General features: G+C 35.9%; 1 protein-coding gene across 3 annotated transcripts in view; it reads left to right on the top strand.

The window, feature by feature from the left end:
* LOC121453949 (cytochrome P450 2C26-like) overlaps positions 1-16341 on the top strand; it is a 36676-nt gene extending 20335 nt beyond the window's left edge. For 2 of the 3 annotated variants that reach the window (XM_041661013.1, XM_041661012.1), the window contains exons 6-9: positions 3794-3935; positions 5032-5219; positions 9205-9346; positions 15868-16341. In XM_041661013.1, the coding sequence (XP_041516947.1) occupies positions 3794-3935; positions 5032-5219; positions 9205-9346; positions 15868-16049 (654 nt within the window). In that variant the 3' untranslated portion in view covers positions 16050-16341. The remainder of the gene's footprint in view (positions 1-3793; positions 3936-5031; positions 5220-9204; positions 9347-15867) is intronic. The other variant, XM_041661014.1, reaches the window with a different exon arrangement.
* The last annotated feature ends 360 nt before the right edge of the window (positions 16342-16701 follow it).

Below are 16701 nucleotides of genomic sequence, written 5' to 3'. Positions count from 1 at the left end.
CTTCTCTGTTTTTATGCCAATACCACGCTGTTTTCAATACTGTAGCTCTGTAATAGAGTTTGAAGTCAGGGATGTTAATGCTTCCAGAAGTTCCTTTATTGTATAAGATTGTTTTGGCAGGAAGTCATTGCAAGCAGCTTGCAAACTTCTAGAATTGACAGAGACATCTTGCTGCCAGGACAATCACCCAGAGTTCTTCTCTAATGTTGAGGCATCAACCTTCAGCAAATAGATCCATAGTATCCAGCAGACTCTTCCATGAAGCAGAAAATTTGAAAGACTATTTAGTCTATATTGGTACCTCAAACAGACAAATATCATTATCAAGAAAAGTTTAATTTCTTCAAACATTTTAATTTCTATATTCTGTAGGTCTTTGAATTATTTAAGATTGTCTATCTAAATGAAATATATTTCTATATATCTAGAAAACTAACTAATAAGACTGAAGTTTGATTATTGGAGGTGACAATCCATTAACTTGTATTTCTTAATTATTCAATATATTTTTAAATTAGCTGCACAATACATTATTTTAAACAAAAGCAGAAATACATGTATAAAGTGTAACAAAATCAACCTTAAATTTGTATCAATAGACCAAGATCCATACCAAAGCAAAGTGTTCATCTTTATATTATATCCCCCTTTAAATGAAAACAAACATTTATAAACAATCATTTGGGAAATATGGGCATAGTTTTCTCCAAACTGTTTCCTACTATTCATTTGGAAATGTATTTTTAGGGTTCACAGAGACCTTTCAGGGAATCTTGTCCCATCAAAACCCATTACCCTGAAAGGAATCCACAGGTTCTCATATTGTGTGGAAACAAAAGCAGAACCTCTTTCCAAAGACACATAATCTTAGAACCAAATTTTCAATTCAAGATACCTTATGTTGGTTTATTTTAGAAGCCCCCAGAATCAAATGTTTCTCTTCAGTCAAAAATTCCAAGGAAAACACAATAATATATATCATCTAGATTGTCTGTGTATATTCCATCATTATGTGGATTATTTTATTTTTCTTTACTTCTTTAATCTACAACTGTCTATACTCTTTTATATTACTTTTACTGTCTCTTTATAGACTGTTTTATTTTTGAAACTATTTCTTTTTATAATTCTCTACACTCTTTTCCTTCTCTTTTTTAAACCTATGTACATTTTTAAAATACACTATGATCCATTCAGAGTTTTATTTCTGTCTGCATTTATCTTTAGTGTGTATCTGTAATCATTTTCTGAGCAGAAGCACTTTTATTTAATGTTAAGCAGGCATGGCTAGGACCAATTTCATGACCCTGCCTGTTTGCTCTGCCAAGTCCAACATGGTGGAATCATGTTCACAGGCTCTGCCAGCCATGCTTACCACCCCAGCTCTAGGAAAACAGTGGGTCTATGTTGCCATTAAGCAAATTGAAGCACTCTGTTTACAAACTCCATTTAAATGCTCCATAACAGGACCTTCCATCAAAAACAGAGCTACTTGTGCTGCCAATATGAACCAGGATGTTGGCTCTTAAAAGAACCCTGAAGTTTTTGCTGCTAATGTTTGTCAGGAAGCCTTCTATTGCAAGAGCCTAGTTGTGCCTCTGCTCACTGCCAGCAAGCAGAAAAAAAATTTGGAAAAAAAAATGGCTACCCAGAAGCTGTGCTTGGCTCCCATTTTGTCTAGAAGCCCTATTTTTAAGTTTTTTTAGGACTTATATGGATCCATGTCCCAGAGAGTGGGTGCCATTTTGTAAACAGGGACTGTATATTTGTTTTCTGGGTGCATACACCCTAATAACCACACTAAAACTATATTAATTACATTAATTACATCACAGTAGTCCCATTAACTCAGGATTCTTTTTTTTCTGTTTTTTTTTTTTTCTTTTCTTTTCTCTTTTTGAGACAGGGTTTCTCTGTAGTTTTAGAGCATGTCCTGGAACTCACTCTTGTAGACCAGTCTGGCCTCAAGCACACAGAGATATGCCTGCCTCTGATTTCTGAGTGCTGAGATTAAAGACATGTACCACCACTGCCCGCTACCTCAAGATTCTTATTAGCTAACTTTTACATCTTAAATTAACCCATTTGTATTAATCTGTGTATCATCATGAGGCTGTAATCTGCCAGTAAGTTTGTGGCATCCTCTCCTTCTGCTCTCTCTCTCTCTCTCTCTCTCTCTCTCTCTCTCTCTCTCTCTTTCTTGTGCATGTGCTTGTGTGTGTGTAGCTCTTCAACCCTGGCTATATTCTGCCCTGCCATGGGCCAAAGTATCTTTATTCATTGCCCAATAAAACCAACATATATACAGAAGGATATCCCACATCACTACTATGTGGGTATTAGGATAAATATTTTTAACACAGTTAAGAAATTTACTGGCTTGTCAAAATGCACTTAGGGTGCTATTCTCTTAGAACTATTTCCTTACTAGAGTAGGAAGCCAGGGTTCCACTAGCATGCATGTGTTCCCTTTGTTGAGCAACCCTTACACTCAATAAGTCGTTTTACTAACAAGATATGAATCAAAATTGCACCACTGTATATCTCCAAATGCATTTAAGCATATATAAATATAATTGTTAGTTTTTAAGTATAATCCTCTAGAGTTAATTAAAGTTAATATGGACATAAGCAATGTCAATTTATGATTAGAAAATCATATGAAGCTCTATTATGAGGGGAAACAGATGAGCTTCTTTGGCAGTTGCAGTAAAGGGAATGTAAATTATTTTAATAGTGTTAGCTATACAATATTAATACACTGGAGACCATCTAGTAATCATGAAAATGTTATCAGTTTGATAATTATAAAATAATGATGATTTATTTCTGAACTTGCCTCAACATTTCAAGATGTAACTTTGTTGACAATCCTGTAGCACAGCATATTTACAGCTTAGTCAAATCATTATTCAGCCTTTTGATTTATTCCATGTAGGCCATGATATCTCATTGGGCATATATCTTTTACCCTTCCATAATTCATAGATCATGTTGCTATTTGACTCCTTAATGGAATGGAGATAGATCATCTTGACTGGGAACCTAATCTTGCTAGCTGTGCTTGATCTATTTTAAATACTTTGAACTCAGTAATGAATGTACAGCTATACTTAGTCCATAAAAATCTTTGAGAATATTTGAAAAGGAAGTTCTTGATAGAGCTTTGAAAAGGTAGCATTATGTCCCCAATTCTCCTGTTTATTCTAATTCAAATTGTGCTTCCTTATTTAATGGAAAATCTTGTTATGAAGGCCTTAAATCAAATGTCTACTGAACTCAGGTATGAAGATATTTGTAACCCTCAAGTTATTGTCATATAGTAGACATGAAGCATTAGAGTCAACTTGTCAATGTTCTTACCATGTTTAATATATAGGCTTTCCTTTTATAAATGAGTCTTCTTATGTCCATATAAAATGAAACATAAATTCTTCAAACACATGTGTTTAATTTGAGAAAAGAGACAACAAACAAAATCAGCTTCTCTTCATATTTTCTACAGTCTTACAGGTCAACATTGTACATACACGACACAAACACACACACATAGACATACACACAGGTATATAATCTTGGAAGTGCAATTTTGACAAACAGGAAATATATGTATGAATAATGAAGTTTAGATATCTATACCACCGTCTCTGAAATGCCATTTAGTTTCAGCCATTGCTGTACCTCTAGATTCTGTGCTATCAACAATTTAGAATTGTACAATACTGTATATTCAATTGTTCCTTAGATATGACAAGAGATAATTTGTTAAATAATGGTATCAAATCATCCTTAGGAAAATAACAATCAGCAATCGATATATACACATGAAAACCTGACAGCCACGTTGAGTAATATGATTCATGGTGGAACAGAAAATTTAAAGACAACAATGAGATTTGCTCTCCTGCTCCTGTTGAAGCACCCACATGTCACAGGTGAGATTGTATGTGGTAAATCAAAGTATTCTGGGAAGATGCTGGCAAGATGCTGCCAGCATCCTGTGTGGTGTTATTCAAAAATCTCAGTGTTTAACTTGCAGTTCCACTGGCTGCAAAAGGGAGCATAACTGAGAAAAATGAAAAAAACCACAGCTGAAGAAATGTCCATCAAAAATTGTCCTTTGTTTGTGCTTCCTGGCAGGCAGTCTGTTCTAGGCTCCTAAAGCATATATGGAGCTGTGGCTGAATACTGACTTCTTCCCCAAATTCAGGCTTTTAGAAAAGATGAATTCTTGTAGTTACTTTCTTCATTCTGATAAATTTAGTTATGTGGTAAGGAAAATAGAACTCACCTCACAAGAGTTAATAAGTAATTCTAGTATTTTATGCTTTTTCCTGTGAAATCTTACAATCTTTGAAGAAATCAAGACTGTTTGGACAATTAGAAGTATATTTTCAATTGTGTTGAAATTATGATTTCAAATCAGTATTTGGAAGTTTTACCAGAGTCCATAAAAGTTCTGCTGAACAATATTTTCTTTCATTGATAACATATGTTTTCCTGTCTGGTGGGCCTGGTACATGCCTTTAAGTAATTGGAACTGACAAAAAAGAAAAGTGTAAACTAAAATGAAAAGACATGCATTAATAAAAATATGTATCGAAAATAAAACCTAACTCTAATATTTGTTATAGGGAATATTTATGATCTGCAATTCTTTCCACAATGAGTATCCATATTACTGAGTATGATAATCTAAGATCTATTATAGAGAAGTGAAAGGATGCATGTGTACATGTGTACTGACATGTGTGTGATATGTTTGTGTTCATTACTAATAGATATGCATTTATAAATAGGATGTAGGCTTAATTAAGGGTTTCTTTTTCTATACCAAATATTCAATATTATTTGTACTTGAGTATATAAAATAACAGTTGTTGTTAAAATACAAATGTATTTCTTAGTAGTGTTTGGTGTTGAACCTGCCCACCGATGATTAATGAGATAACTGGAGTAAAACTGTACAGAGACCCACACACACCCTGTTACTTTACTCCTATTTCAACATTTGTCATTGCTCCTAACCAGCTAAAGTCCAGGAAGAGATTGACCTTGTGGTTGGCAGACAACGCAGTCCCTGCTTGCAGGACAGGAAGCAAATGCCCTACACAGATGCTGTGATTCATGAGATTCAGAGATTCATTGATATCACCCCCAACAACCTACCCCATGAAGTGACCTGCGATGTCAAATTCAGGAACTTCCTCATTCCCAAGGTAAACTAGTTTCTTTTTTACTCTTCTGTGCTAGTGATGCTCCCAGGTCACAGTGTGGTTCCAGTGTCTGAGTCACACTGTTTTTTGGGTTCCTTATGCTGCTTCATAATCAAGAAGGCAGTCATCCATCAGACAGGGAACAGTGGTGATAATTCCACTTTTGCTCTGCCTTTCACATTTTGCTTGGACGAAGATTGGGGTTTTAAATTTTCACATGTATTTTTCAATTTTCTTTCAAATTCACCCAAGAACATTTTGTGGTTTTTCTCATGAAGAAAAAATTAATGAAAATGTTGAAGGAGGTTGTATCCTGCATTATTCAAGCAATAGAAAAAATATATTATACTTTTACCTGTGCTTTGTTTTTTCTCTATAATGATTTGTTTTCACTGGTGAGTTTGGAAATATTTTCTTTGAGTTCCAATGAATAATGAATATTCTTGATATTGTATATTTAGATAAGGTTGTAAAAGTTAATTTAATCCTTATAATGATCTTTCTTTACAAAACTCATATATTTTTTAGTTGAACAAATGCTTTATCTGAAAATGTATGTAGAATGTAAATTATACTTAACTTTTCCACATAATATTTTATGTATACTTTTATTTTTAATCCTTTTTATTCACTATGCTTATGTTATTATTGAAGTCATTGATGAATTTCAGATAGCATGAAATAAAACTGGGTTTCAATTTCTAACCTCACTGAAATACAATGTTTTTAAATTTTTATCAGTACACTTAGAATGCTTGAGCAATCAGAGACTAGAAAGGTGTAAGGGAACTCAAAATGTAAATTATGCTTTCAATTCATGATTCATTTAGAGCACAGATGAAGTTGACATAAATATGTGATAAAGTTGAGTGAGTGAATAAGTACAACTGATCTAAAGGAACACACATTTCATTTCTGATCAATGTAACTGCAATATCCAACAGTCAAATCAATGTCTTTGGATAATTAAGGAAGTATTTTTATCTAATTAAGTTGTGGCAAAAGGATATTCCTGAGATATGAATTGTGGTTTTTAGTAGTGAGGTCTAGCATAATATAACAACACTCAATTTATGACTCTTTATATAACTAAATAGTAAATAGACTAAAAAGTGGAAAAGCAATGACTTATTACCAAAACAAGTGGTGGTAAAGACTTCAAGATAAAACCAGACACACTAAATCTGATATAAGAGAAAATACATATTAGCCTTGAACATACTGGCACAAGAGACAATTTTCTAAACAGGACACTGATAGCTCAGGCACTAAGATTGACAATTAATAAATGGGACCTCATGAAACTGAAAAACTTCTCTAAGGCAAAGGACACCCTCAATAGGAGAAAACAGAAGTTTACAGAATGGAAAAAGATTTTCACCTATTCCACATCTAACAAATAGCCAAAATCAAAGATATATAAAGAATTCAAAAAGCTATAAAGAAGAAATAAAAAAGTCCACTAAATATAGGACACACGAGTAAACATAAAATTCTCAGTAGAGGAATCACAAGTGACTGAGCAAACCTTAAATTTTCAAGATCCCTGGCCATCATGGAAATGTAAACCAAAATAATTTTGAGATCACATCTTATACCTGTTAGAATGTCAGATCAATAGCACAAGAGACAGCTCATGTTAGCAAGAATGTGGAGCAATAGTGATGCTTCTACATTGATAGTGGGGGCACAAACTTTTAAATACACTACAGAAATTAATATGCATGCTTCTGTGAATATTGTTAATCAGTCTACCTCAAGAACCAAATTTTCCACTGATAGTCAAATATTCAAAGATGATCGATCCTACCAAAACTACACTTGCACAACTATGTTCATAGAAGTTGTGTTTATAAGATCCATTAACAGAAAAAAAAATATAAGTTGTCCCTAATTTAAGAATCCATACAAAAAGTGTGGTCTGTTGACCTAGTGGAGTGTTATCAGTTGCTATAAATATTATATCATAAAATTTGCAAACAAAAGGATGCAACTAAAAAAATCATCCCAAGTAACCCAGGCTCAGAGAAGACAAACATGGTATTTGCTCAATTATAAATTGATAGTAGCTATTAATTAATGGATAACTGTTAATCCACAGACCCAGAGAGGCAAATAACAAGAAGTGCTCAGGGGCAATACATGAATCAACCTGGGAAGAAAAGTAGAATAGATTTGGTGGGTTCTGAAGGCCAATGGGAATGGGAAAAGGAGGGATAATGTGTGTGGGGTGATGGAAGAAGAGTTCATGGGTCAAGATGGCTAAAATTTGGTAGCATTTGTGGATCGTGGTGGAAACCTAGTTCAGAGGGAAATCCTTGGAATCTATAAGTGTGTTCTTAGGACTCTTATTAACAGGGGCTAAGGAGCCTAAACCATCCATCTTCTGTTAGCAGGCAAAGCTTCCAGTGGGGGGCTGGAATACTAACTCAGCCACAAAACCTTTAACCAACAATTTGTCATACCTACAAGATGTTATGGGGCAGTGATAACTCTGAACTTGTGGGAGCGGCCAACCAATGACTTGTCTAATTGAGGCCCATGCCAGGAGAGAACACCCAAGTCAAATGCTGCCTGGATAGGTGCACAGGAAACAATTAAATGACCCAGAGACCTGGGGTAGAATAAAAAAGAACTGGCAAAAAACAAAAATAAAAAATCATAGATGCTCTTTGAAGATAATCTGCTATATAGATCAGTTATCATCAGAGAGATTTCCTCTGGCAGTTGATGTGAACAGATGCAGACCGACAGTGAAACCTTAGACAGAGTTTTGGTTCTTGTGGAAGAGGAGGAGGGAGGATGGTAGGAGACTGAGGAGTCATGGATGCCAGGAGAACACAGCCCCCAGAATTAGCTCAGGAGGGCTACAGGTGCTCACAGAGACCGAAGCAGCCATCATGGAGCCTGTATGGATCTGCATGCACTATGTCCTCTGAAAGTAGCTTTGGCTGTTTATCTTGGGTTTCTAGTGAAACTCCAAACACTGGCGGTGCAGGTATCTTTGGCACTTTTTCTTGTTCTTGGTACCCTGTTCCTCCTATTATGTTTTATCTTCCTGCCTTGATATAAATATTTTTGCATAGCTCTATTACATCTTGTTATTCCTTGTTTAGTTGACATCTCTGTGAGGCCTGCCTTTTCTGAAGGGAAACAGAGTGGCAGTGGATTTGAAAGAGAGGGTTGATTGTGGGACTAGGGGAATATGAAAGAAGAATAAATAAAAAAGAATTACATTGATTCCTCTCATGTTTCATCAGTTCTGTTTCCTCAAAAAACAGTGTATCGGCGTAAATAAATGCAATGCAGATACTAAACAATATTTACACTTTAATGATAAACTTACAGAACCGAAGTTCCCGCGTGGCACAGGAGGTAGGAAGGAAAAAAGGGCCGAGTCGCCTCTCTGTGCGCCCATTTATTGGCAGGCATTCACCCGAGGCAAACCCCGCCCCCTAAAGGGGCTGTCTTAACCCTACAAAACAGCATCCCTCATGCTTGTATATGTGTGTTTATATACACAAGCAGTACATGTGAGAAGAGACCCTTCCATCATTGACCTGTAGGAATGCATCAATATCTGAATTCTGTCCATGAGAGAAACCAATTGATGTTTGTGTGTTTAGACTTTGTTTGTGTTCCATCATGAATGAGTTCCTATATTATTTACATACAGTACAGCTCTCCACATGATATCATGACCCATGTGACTTATATAAAACAACTGATAAACTAGAGCAGCAGGTGTTGAAACACCCGTGTCCAAGTGTGCAGGGATAAGGAACAGACTCAAAGGATTAGTACCAAAACCTAAGTTCTGACTTCAAATTCAGTAGAGGCACATTAGCCATAGCACTGTTGTTTGTCTCAGTCTCCTCCCTGTTCCCTGCATGTTCTGTCTGTTGAAATGTCCCTGATCTTCTTTGTACCTACTTTATGGAGCCATGATATCTTTGTAACTTGGTGGCTTTGTGTGAGTTGTTTGCAGGGAATGACCATATTAACATCACTATCATCAGTGTTGTATGACAGCAACGAATTCCCTAATCCAGAGACGTTTGATCCTGGTCATTTTCTGGATGCAAAAGGAAACTTTAAGAAAAGTGACTACTTTATGCCTTTCTCAGCAGGTAATATAATCTCATTTTCACGACTTTGGTGAAAAGAGGAACTGTGGGAAATTTTACAGTGATACCTAAGGGACTCATAGAATTGTATTTTGTGCATGATTAGTACCTATGCATTGTCCTTGACACCTCTTCCCTGCTAGGATCAAATTTGGAGGTTACACTTACACACTTCAATAAAGTAAAGAATGTTAGTAGTTATACAATTTGCAGTCTTCCTTTATGTGTACATCTCATGGATACAAAAGACATCATCATAGAGAATAAATGTAACCTAGCCTTTGAACAATCACCATTAAATAAGACTGCCATAATGTTACTTTTTTTGTTGTTTCACACTTCTCCAGGCTCAGCTATGTAGAAACACATTAAAAAAAAATACAGAAAAGCTCCGATGGGATGAAGCCCACTCAGGGAAGCCGATGAAAAAGAGGTTGATATGCTTGGACTTGGTGTTGAGAGAATCACCCATTCCTGACCAAGACAGTTGCTAAGGATAAATATGTAAAAGTTTACTCTCTAATACTTCAAATATAAAACACAAATATGAATCAACATTGTAATTTACGACTTTCTATCTGACACAAAGGACATAAATGAAACACAAAACCAAAAATTAATATCATTTTACAATCTCATTCTTATTGAGTTTTAGTATGCATACAATGACACACCTATATTTCAACCAATCGTCAAATGCCTTTAATTCTTGCACTGCACTATTCTCTCTTATTTCAACTTCATATAGGTTCCTTTTTTATACATTACTTCCATTTGTCTTCCTTTTTCCACCCCTTTTCTCATTCTTTATTAATTCATTAGATTTTAAAAAAAAATAAAAACTGAAAAAATAATAATCCACTCTCTCCCCTCCTCCCATTCCCCCCACAATAACCTCACCCCCAACCCATCTTCAGAAAGGGCAAGGCACATTGCCTTGTGGAAGGTCCAAGGCCCTCCTTAGCCTGAACAATGTACACATCCAAAGAGAATAGAACACCAAAAAGCCAGTACATGCAGTAGGGATAAATCTTTTTTGTTGTTGTTGTTTTGTTTTGTTTTGTTTTGTTTCAGGTATTGCAGATAAGTTTTATTGAACTTATTTCATCCCTGACATAAAATAAGTTTCTTATAGGAAAACAAGTTAATCGCTGTTTTAAAACCCCCTTTCGTCCTTGAGTTATTTGCTTGTATTTTTTGTGGTCTTAGTGCCACTGCCAGTGACCCCCTCAGTCCTCCCCAGCCATGCAACACGTTCTTAAAGCACCAAGTGCACTATGTCCTGCTGGTGTGCTTCAAGTTTAGTGACATGCTGTGAAGCATGAATAACCTACAGGTGGCCAAATTCATGATTGAAAACTGGATCAACTCTTGAGTAGCCTCTAGCTGCCCATATCTCTTCATTAGAGGGGAAGACTTTTTGAGCATAATCCCAGTCCTGGCTCAAATTTTGGGTAATGTTAGCCATTTTGGCAAAGGTGATAAAGGGCTGGGTAAATGAATCAGCAATTAAAAGAACTTGCTTCCTTTGCCATAATCCTGAGTCAATTGCCCAGCACTAATCCTGGGAAGCTCAGAACCACCTGGCTTCCCTGCTCCAGGAGACCTGGAGCCATCCTCTGAACTTCCTAAACAAGTAACTTTGACATATTCATTCACCCACACATTCAAACATGTTTAACTGTTTAAAAGAAAATAGTGAATAATGTGTGTGTGTGTGTGTGTGTGTGTGTGTGTGTGTGTGTGTGTGTGTGGTTTCCTAGATCTAGGTGTAAGAAATTCCAGGTCACCGTGATGTCATGGAATCCTGTAGTTGTGGAAGGAGACTCTATTGGAATCTTTGGGTCCCTGCTACTTCATTAAGAAGGGTGCTGGTCACAAATATCGCATCTTCACACCTACAAAGCATGTTCTGATATGGAGTTTGACATGGATGATACTTCATGGATCAAGTGATTTTGACAACAAACTCATAACATGATCGCTTCAACCTCTTTCTTTTTGTGCAGATATCATGCTGACTTTTATTGCTATAGCTCTATAGTATAATTTTTTAATTAGAGATAGTGATTCCTGTAGCCATTCTTTTATCATTCAGTATACTTTTAGTTATCCTGGCTCTTTTGTGAGTCTATGTAAAGCTGAAAATTCTCCTCTCAATTTTCATAAACAATTGTGTTGGGATTTTTATGAGGATGCCATTGAATCTATAGATTGTTTTGATATGGTGTTCGATTTTACTATATTAATCATGCTGACCTTTAAGCAAATGAAAACATTCCATCTTTTGATATCTTCATCTATTTCTTCAATGTCTTGAAGTTTTTAGCTTACAAATCTTTCACTTATTTTGTTAGAAATATCCTAAAATTGTTTGTTTGTTTGCTCACTTGTATGTTTTTTTGGTTTTGTTAGTTTGGGGTATTTTATGTGTGTTGTTCTTGTTCTCATGGTTTTAGAATATTGCGAAAAGCATTTTTTCATTAATTTCTCTCTAAGTACAATTCTCAGTTGTACATCAAAAACAAGCTGTTTTTTCTGTGTTAACTTTTTATCCTGCCACTTTGCTGAAAGAGTCTTTCAGCTGTTGGTGGTCCTGGTGTATACTTTAGGGTTTTATAGATATCATCTACAGGTAAGGACTATTTTTAATTCTTTCTTTCCTATTTGCATTCCATTGTTTTCTTTCTGTTGTCTTATAACTTTAACTAATACTTCAAATATTATATTAAAAAGATATGGAGAAAATGGACATTCCTCTCTTGTTCTTGATTTTAGTAGAAATGCATTGAGATTTTCTGTTTAGGCTTACTTTGTCTATGAACTAACTCTAAGTCACCTTTATTATGTTTACTTTAGTTCCTAATATCCCTAATCTCGTTCAGGATATTTCACAGGAAGAAATATTCTGTTTGGAAAAAAGCCTTCATTAATGAAAAGATCATTGTGTTATGTTTTAGTTTGTTTATATGGTGAATCAAATTACTTATATATGTATGTTGAATCATTCTTTCATCTCTGAAACAAAGCCTATTTTAACATTGTACATAATTTTTTTAGGTGTTCTTGTATTTGATGTGCCAGTATTTTATTGAGAATTTTTACATGCATGGTCATGAGGCAAATTGATAAATACTATAATACTTTCTCTCTGTCACCCTTCCTCCTGTTTTTGTTTTGTTTGTTTTTGAGACAAGGTTTCTCTGTATAATGGCACTGGTTGTCCTGGAACTTGCTCTGTAAACAAGGCTGGCCTAGAATGTATAAAAATACTGTTACCTCTGCCTACTGAGTGCTGAGAAAAAGCCCTCACCACCCCTACCTGGCTGTAACTCCCTTTTTCAGTTAGGTCTTCATGTGGTTTCCATATCAGAGTAATCGTGACTTCATAAAAATAATTAGGCAATGTTCCTTTTGTTTCTATTTTGCAAAATAGTTTGGAGTCAATTTTATTTACTATTCTTTGAGACTGATAAATTTCTTCACCGAGTCTATCTGACCCTGGACTTGTTTTGGCTGATAACTTTTAATTACTATTTCTTTTCCACTATGAGTTATAAGTTTATTTAAATTTCTTATCTTACCAGATTTAACTGTTGTAAAAGTTGTATATATCAAAAATTTATATCTGCTTTTAGGTTTTCCAGTTTAGTTGGATACATACTTTTGCACTGTGCCCTTATTGTCATCAGACTTTCCTTAGTGGTTTTGTTCTTATGCCATTTTCAAATCTACTTTTAGTAAATTATGTTGTTTCTTTCCATCTTTTAGTATATTTGTTAAAGGTTTATCAACTGTATAGTTTTTCTCAATGAGTCAACTCTAACTTTCACTAATTCTTTGTTTTTTTGTTTTTGGGTTTTTTTTTTTTTTTGGTTTTTCAAGACAGGGTTTCTCTGTAGCTTTGGAGCCTGTCCCGGAACTAGCTCTTGTAGACCAGGCTGGCCTCAAACTCCCAGAGATCCACCTGCCTCTGCCTCCCGAGTGCTGGGATTAAAGGCATGTGCCACCACCGCCCGGCTGTATTATTTTTTATATTTACTCATTTCAGCCTTCAGTTTGATTATTTCTTTTCATCTTTACATCCTGGATATTATTTTTTTTTTCATTTTCTTCTAGAGATTTCAGGTGTGCCATTTAGTTAATGTGTGTACTCTCTGTATCTCTTTCTCTTTCCCAACCTTTCTTTTTCTCCCTTGTTTTGTTTTGTTGGACAATTAGGTCTATGATTTAACCTCTTAGGAGGGACTTCATCGTGGGTCTTAGTTTTCAGTGTTCATTTTTATTCACCTTTAAAAGCATTTTATTTCTCTTTTGACCCATTTTATATTCATTAGTGATTTGCTTAGTTTAGGCAAGTTTTTAGCCTTTCAATAGTTTCTTTAGGTGGTGGTATTTATCTATAGTTCATGGCAATCAGATAGTTTGGAAGGTCTTCTTTTAACTTTCTTGCATCTGTTGAGAAATGCTTTGAGTCCATGTATGTATTCAGTTTTAGAGAAAGGTTCATAAACTGCTCAGAATAAGGTAGACCATCAATGATTATGTGAAATGATCAGAAAATATCTGCTACACTAATTTGATTTATGTTGCTACATAATTATATAGCTCATGTGTAGTGAGAAGGCGAGCAGGCCTGCTTTTTGTCCCGCCCAGCTCCCGCATGGCTAGCTTTACACCTGAAATAACAACACACAAACTGTATTCATTTAAACACTGCCTGGCACATTAGCTCTAGCCTCTTACTGGCAAACTCTCACATCTTAATTAACCTATTTCTAATAATCTGTGTACCACCACGAAGTGGTGTCTTACCGGGAAGATTCTAACCACTGTCTGTCTTGGGTAGGAGAAGCATGGCATCTGCCTCACTGCCTTCTTCCTCCCAGCACTCTGTTCTGTCTTCCCTGCCCACCTATATTCTGATCTATCAAGTCAAGCAGTTTTCTTTATTAACCAATGAAATTAACACATAGACAGAAGACCCACTACATCACTCATGCTTTCCTCTGGTTTGTTTGTCTTTCTGGATAACCTGTCTTCAACAATATACTTCTTAAGATCGTATGTTATTTGGGAAAAACATGTACTCAGTGCCAGCATCCTGCCTCAATCTAAGGGCCACTTAATGACTAGATAATGATTATACACAATTAGCACCAAATAACATGAGCCATCTTTATTTATACATTATCAGAGCTTGTTCTACCAGGATTCCATGAATAGTTTTATTATTGGTTTTTATTATTGACTTCTAAGAATTACATCATAGTCATCATAAAACTACTTTTAGCCCCTTATCTACTACACAACACATTTTCTCATCCCTTATACAACCTCAGTCTAGGCATAGAGTCTGACATTTTTGCAAGTTTAACTAACTATCTAGTCAAGCACATACTGTTCTTACAGCACATATGTAAGCTGACAGATACTCGCAGTTTAAAAGTTAAAGGTTATAGACATGGGTACATTGCTCTAAGGACAAAAATATATGAACCTGAGCAATTCTTTTGTGTCTGTAGGAAATGTTTTTATATATTTTCCTGGCCTTAAAGACGGTGCTATTCCTCTCATTCTCTCTATAAAAGACACTTTGTCAACGCAATCTTCTCCCATTCCACGGTACCCTTCTTCTTCCACCCAGTAATTGCTCCTGTATGTGGTAAAAATTGATTTATCCACCCCGGCTTTGCATTATATTTTGTCCTCTTGTAGTATACCATATCCTACCATTAATGCTTGGTATCTAGGGAACTTATTCTCAACAGTTGTTACTGTGTTTTTCCCTTTTTTTTGTGATTACCTCAACCCTATTCACAGAACCGTGAGGTATTAGTTAATGTTCCAGGTTTGTTTCCTCACGTGAACCCATTATTTCCTGCAACTACCGTTCTGAGTTTGTTTCTTCACGGTGTTATTACTATCTACCTTTGCCTGAAAATAATTAAGAAAGCCTATCTAGTTAATTTTTACTGCCTCTACAGAGTCAGGAAAGTTTCCAGAATAAGGCATTGCAGTTAATATTTCCAAATAAGAAAATTGAGAAGGATTAACCCCTGAAGAATCTTAGGGGACAGCATTGGAGGAAGAATGGAGTTTGCAGGGAAAATTAGAGCTGTCGCATGTGTGGCGGCCAAAGTGAAACTAAAAATCACCAAAAGATTCATCAATATAATGAGAGAGAAGAGTGCACACCAGCCTAGCAAATCTGTCACTGTCCTTCTGTGTGCCCAGATCCACTGTTTCCTGACAAGTGACATACCATCTCCACTGGAATTCCTTTGCAGAGACCCATAGGACTTGCTTATATATGCTGATCTGAGACTGGATTACACAGCTCCTAACACGCCATCTTTATTTATTTGCTTAAGCAATTGTCCTCTAACCCACCCCTACAGCTAACCAACCGTCCAATAACTCAGCACTTACATTAGTCTCTTATGCTAGTTCCAAACATACTGCATCCCACACTCACTCACATACAAGGCATAGTTACCTTTCTTGCCTTTTTTCCCCTACAGGAAAACGAGTGTGTTTAGGAGAAGGTCTGGCCCGCATGGAGCTGTTTCTGTTCCTGACCACCATTTTACAGAACTTCAAGCTGAAATCTCTGGTTCCCCCAAATGAAATCAATGATGCCCCAGTGTACAATGGATTTACTGTATTCCCTCCCTTTTTCCAGCTCTGCTTCATTCCTGTCTAATGAAGATCAGATGCCTGGTTCCTACTGTGTTCTTCTCTGAAATCACCCTCAAACCTTGTATTTAACACTTTCCCGGAAGGCATACAGTGTCCTTCCACACTCTCACAACTTCTGTTCCCTAATTTCCCATGAACATCATCCGGTCTCCATTTTATAGTCTCTGAAGTAATCGTCAAAGATAATTGCCATTTTCTATTCTCCGTAGCACTGTTACTATCCCTTGTACCCACTTGTAGCTAAACCTGTAATTAACAGGGCTCCCAAATAAAATAAATAGTGTCCAACTATATAATAATTCACAGTCATGCTTGTTTCTTTTGTATGTCCTTGACAATAACGTATTAATTATTTATTTCTGATTTTAACAGATTTTCCATCAGTTTTCATAAGAGATGAAAGAAATAGGAGTTCCCAAAGGTCTTGCTGGACTGTATAACAAGAAATTTTCAGAATGTAAAGTGGGAAAAATGTTGAGATGGCTCAGACAGCAATGTTCTTGTCGTACAGGGCTCAAGTACATACATTTATATTCAAAACAAAACCTAAAGGTCATACCTGGTGGTGATTACTATTTATACCACAGTGGGAGACTGAGTCAAAAGCATCCCTGGATAGAGCCCACTCATCCAGTATAATTGCCAAGCCTGGAGTC

The sequence above is a fragment of the Microtus oregoni genome, unplaced genomic scaffold (assembly GCF_018167655.1).
Source record: "Microtus oregoni isolate MIOR12 unplaced genomic scaffold, Mior012 000012F_ref0000307, whole genome shotgun sequence".
In the NCBI taxonomy this organism is placed as follows: Eukaryota; Metazoa; Chordata; class Mammalia; order Rodentia; family Cricetidae; genus Microtus; species Microtus oregoni.
Note: the sequence above shows the minus strand (reverse complement) of the source record. Positions and strands in the feature narration are given on the sequence as shown.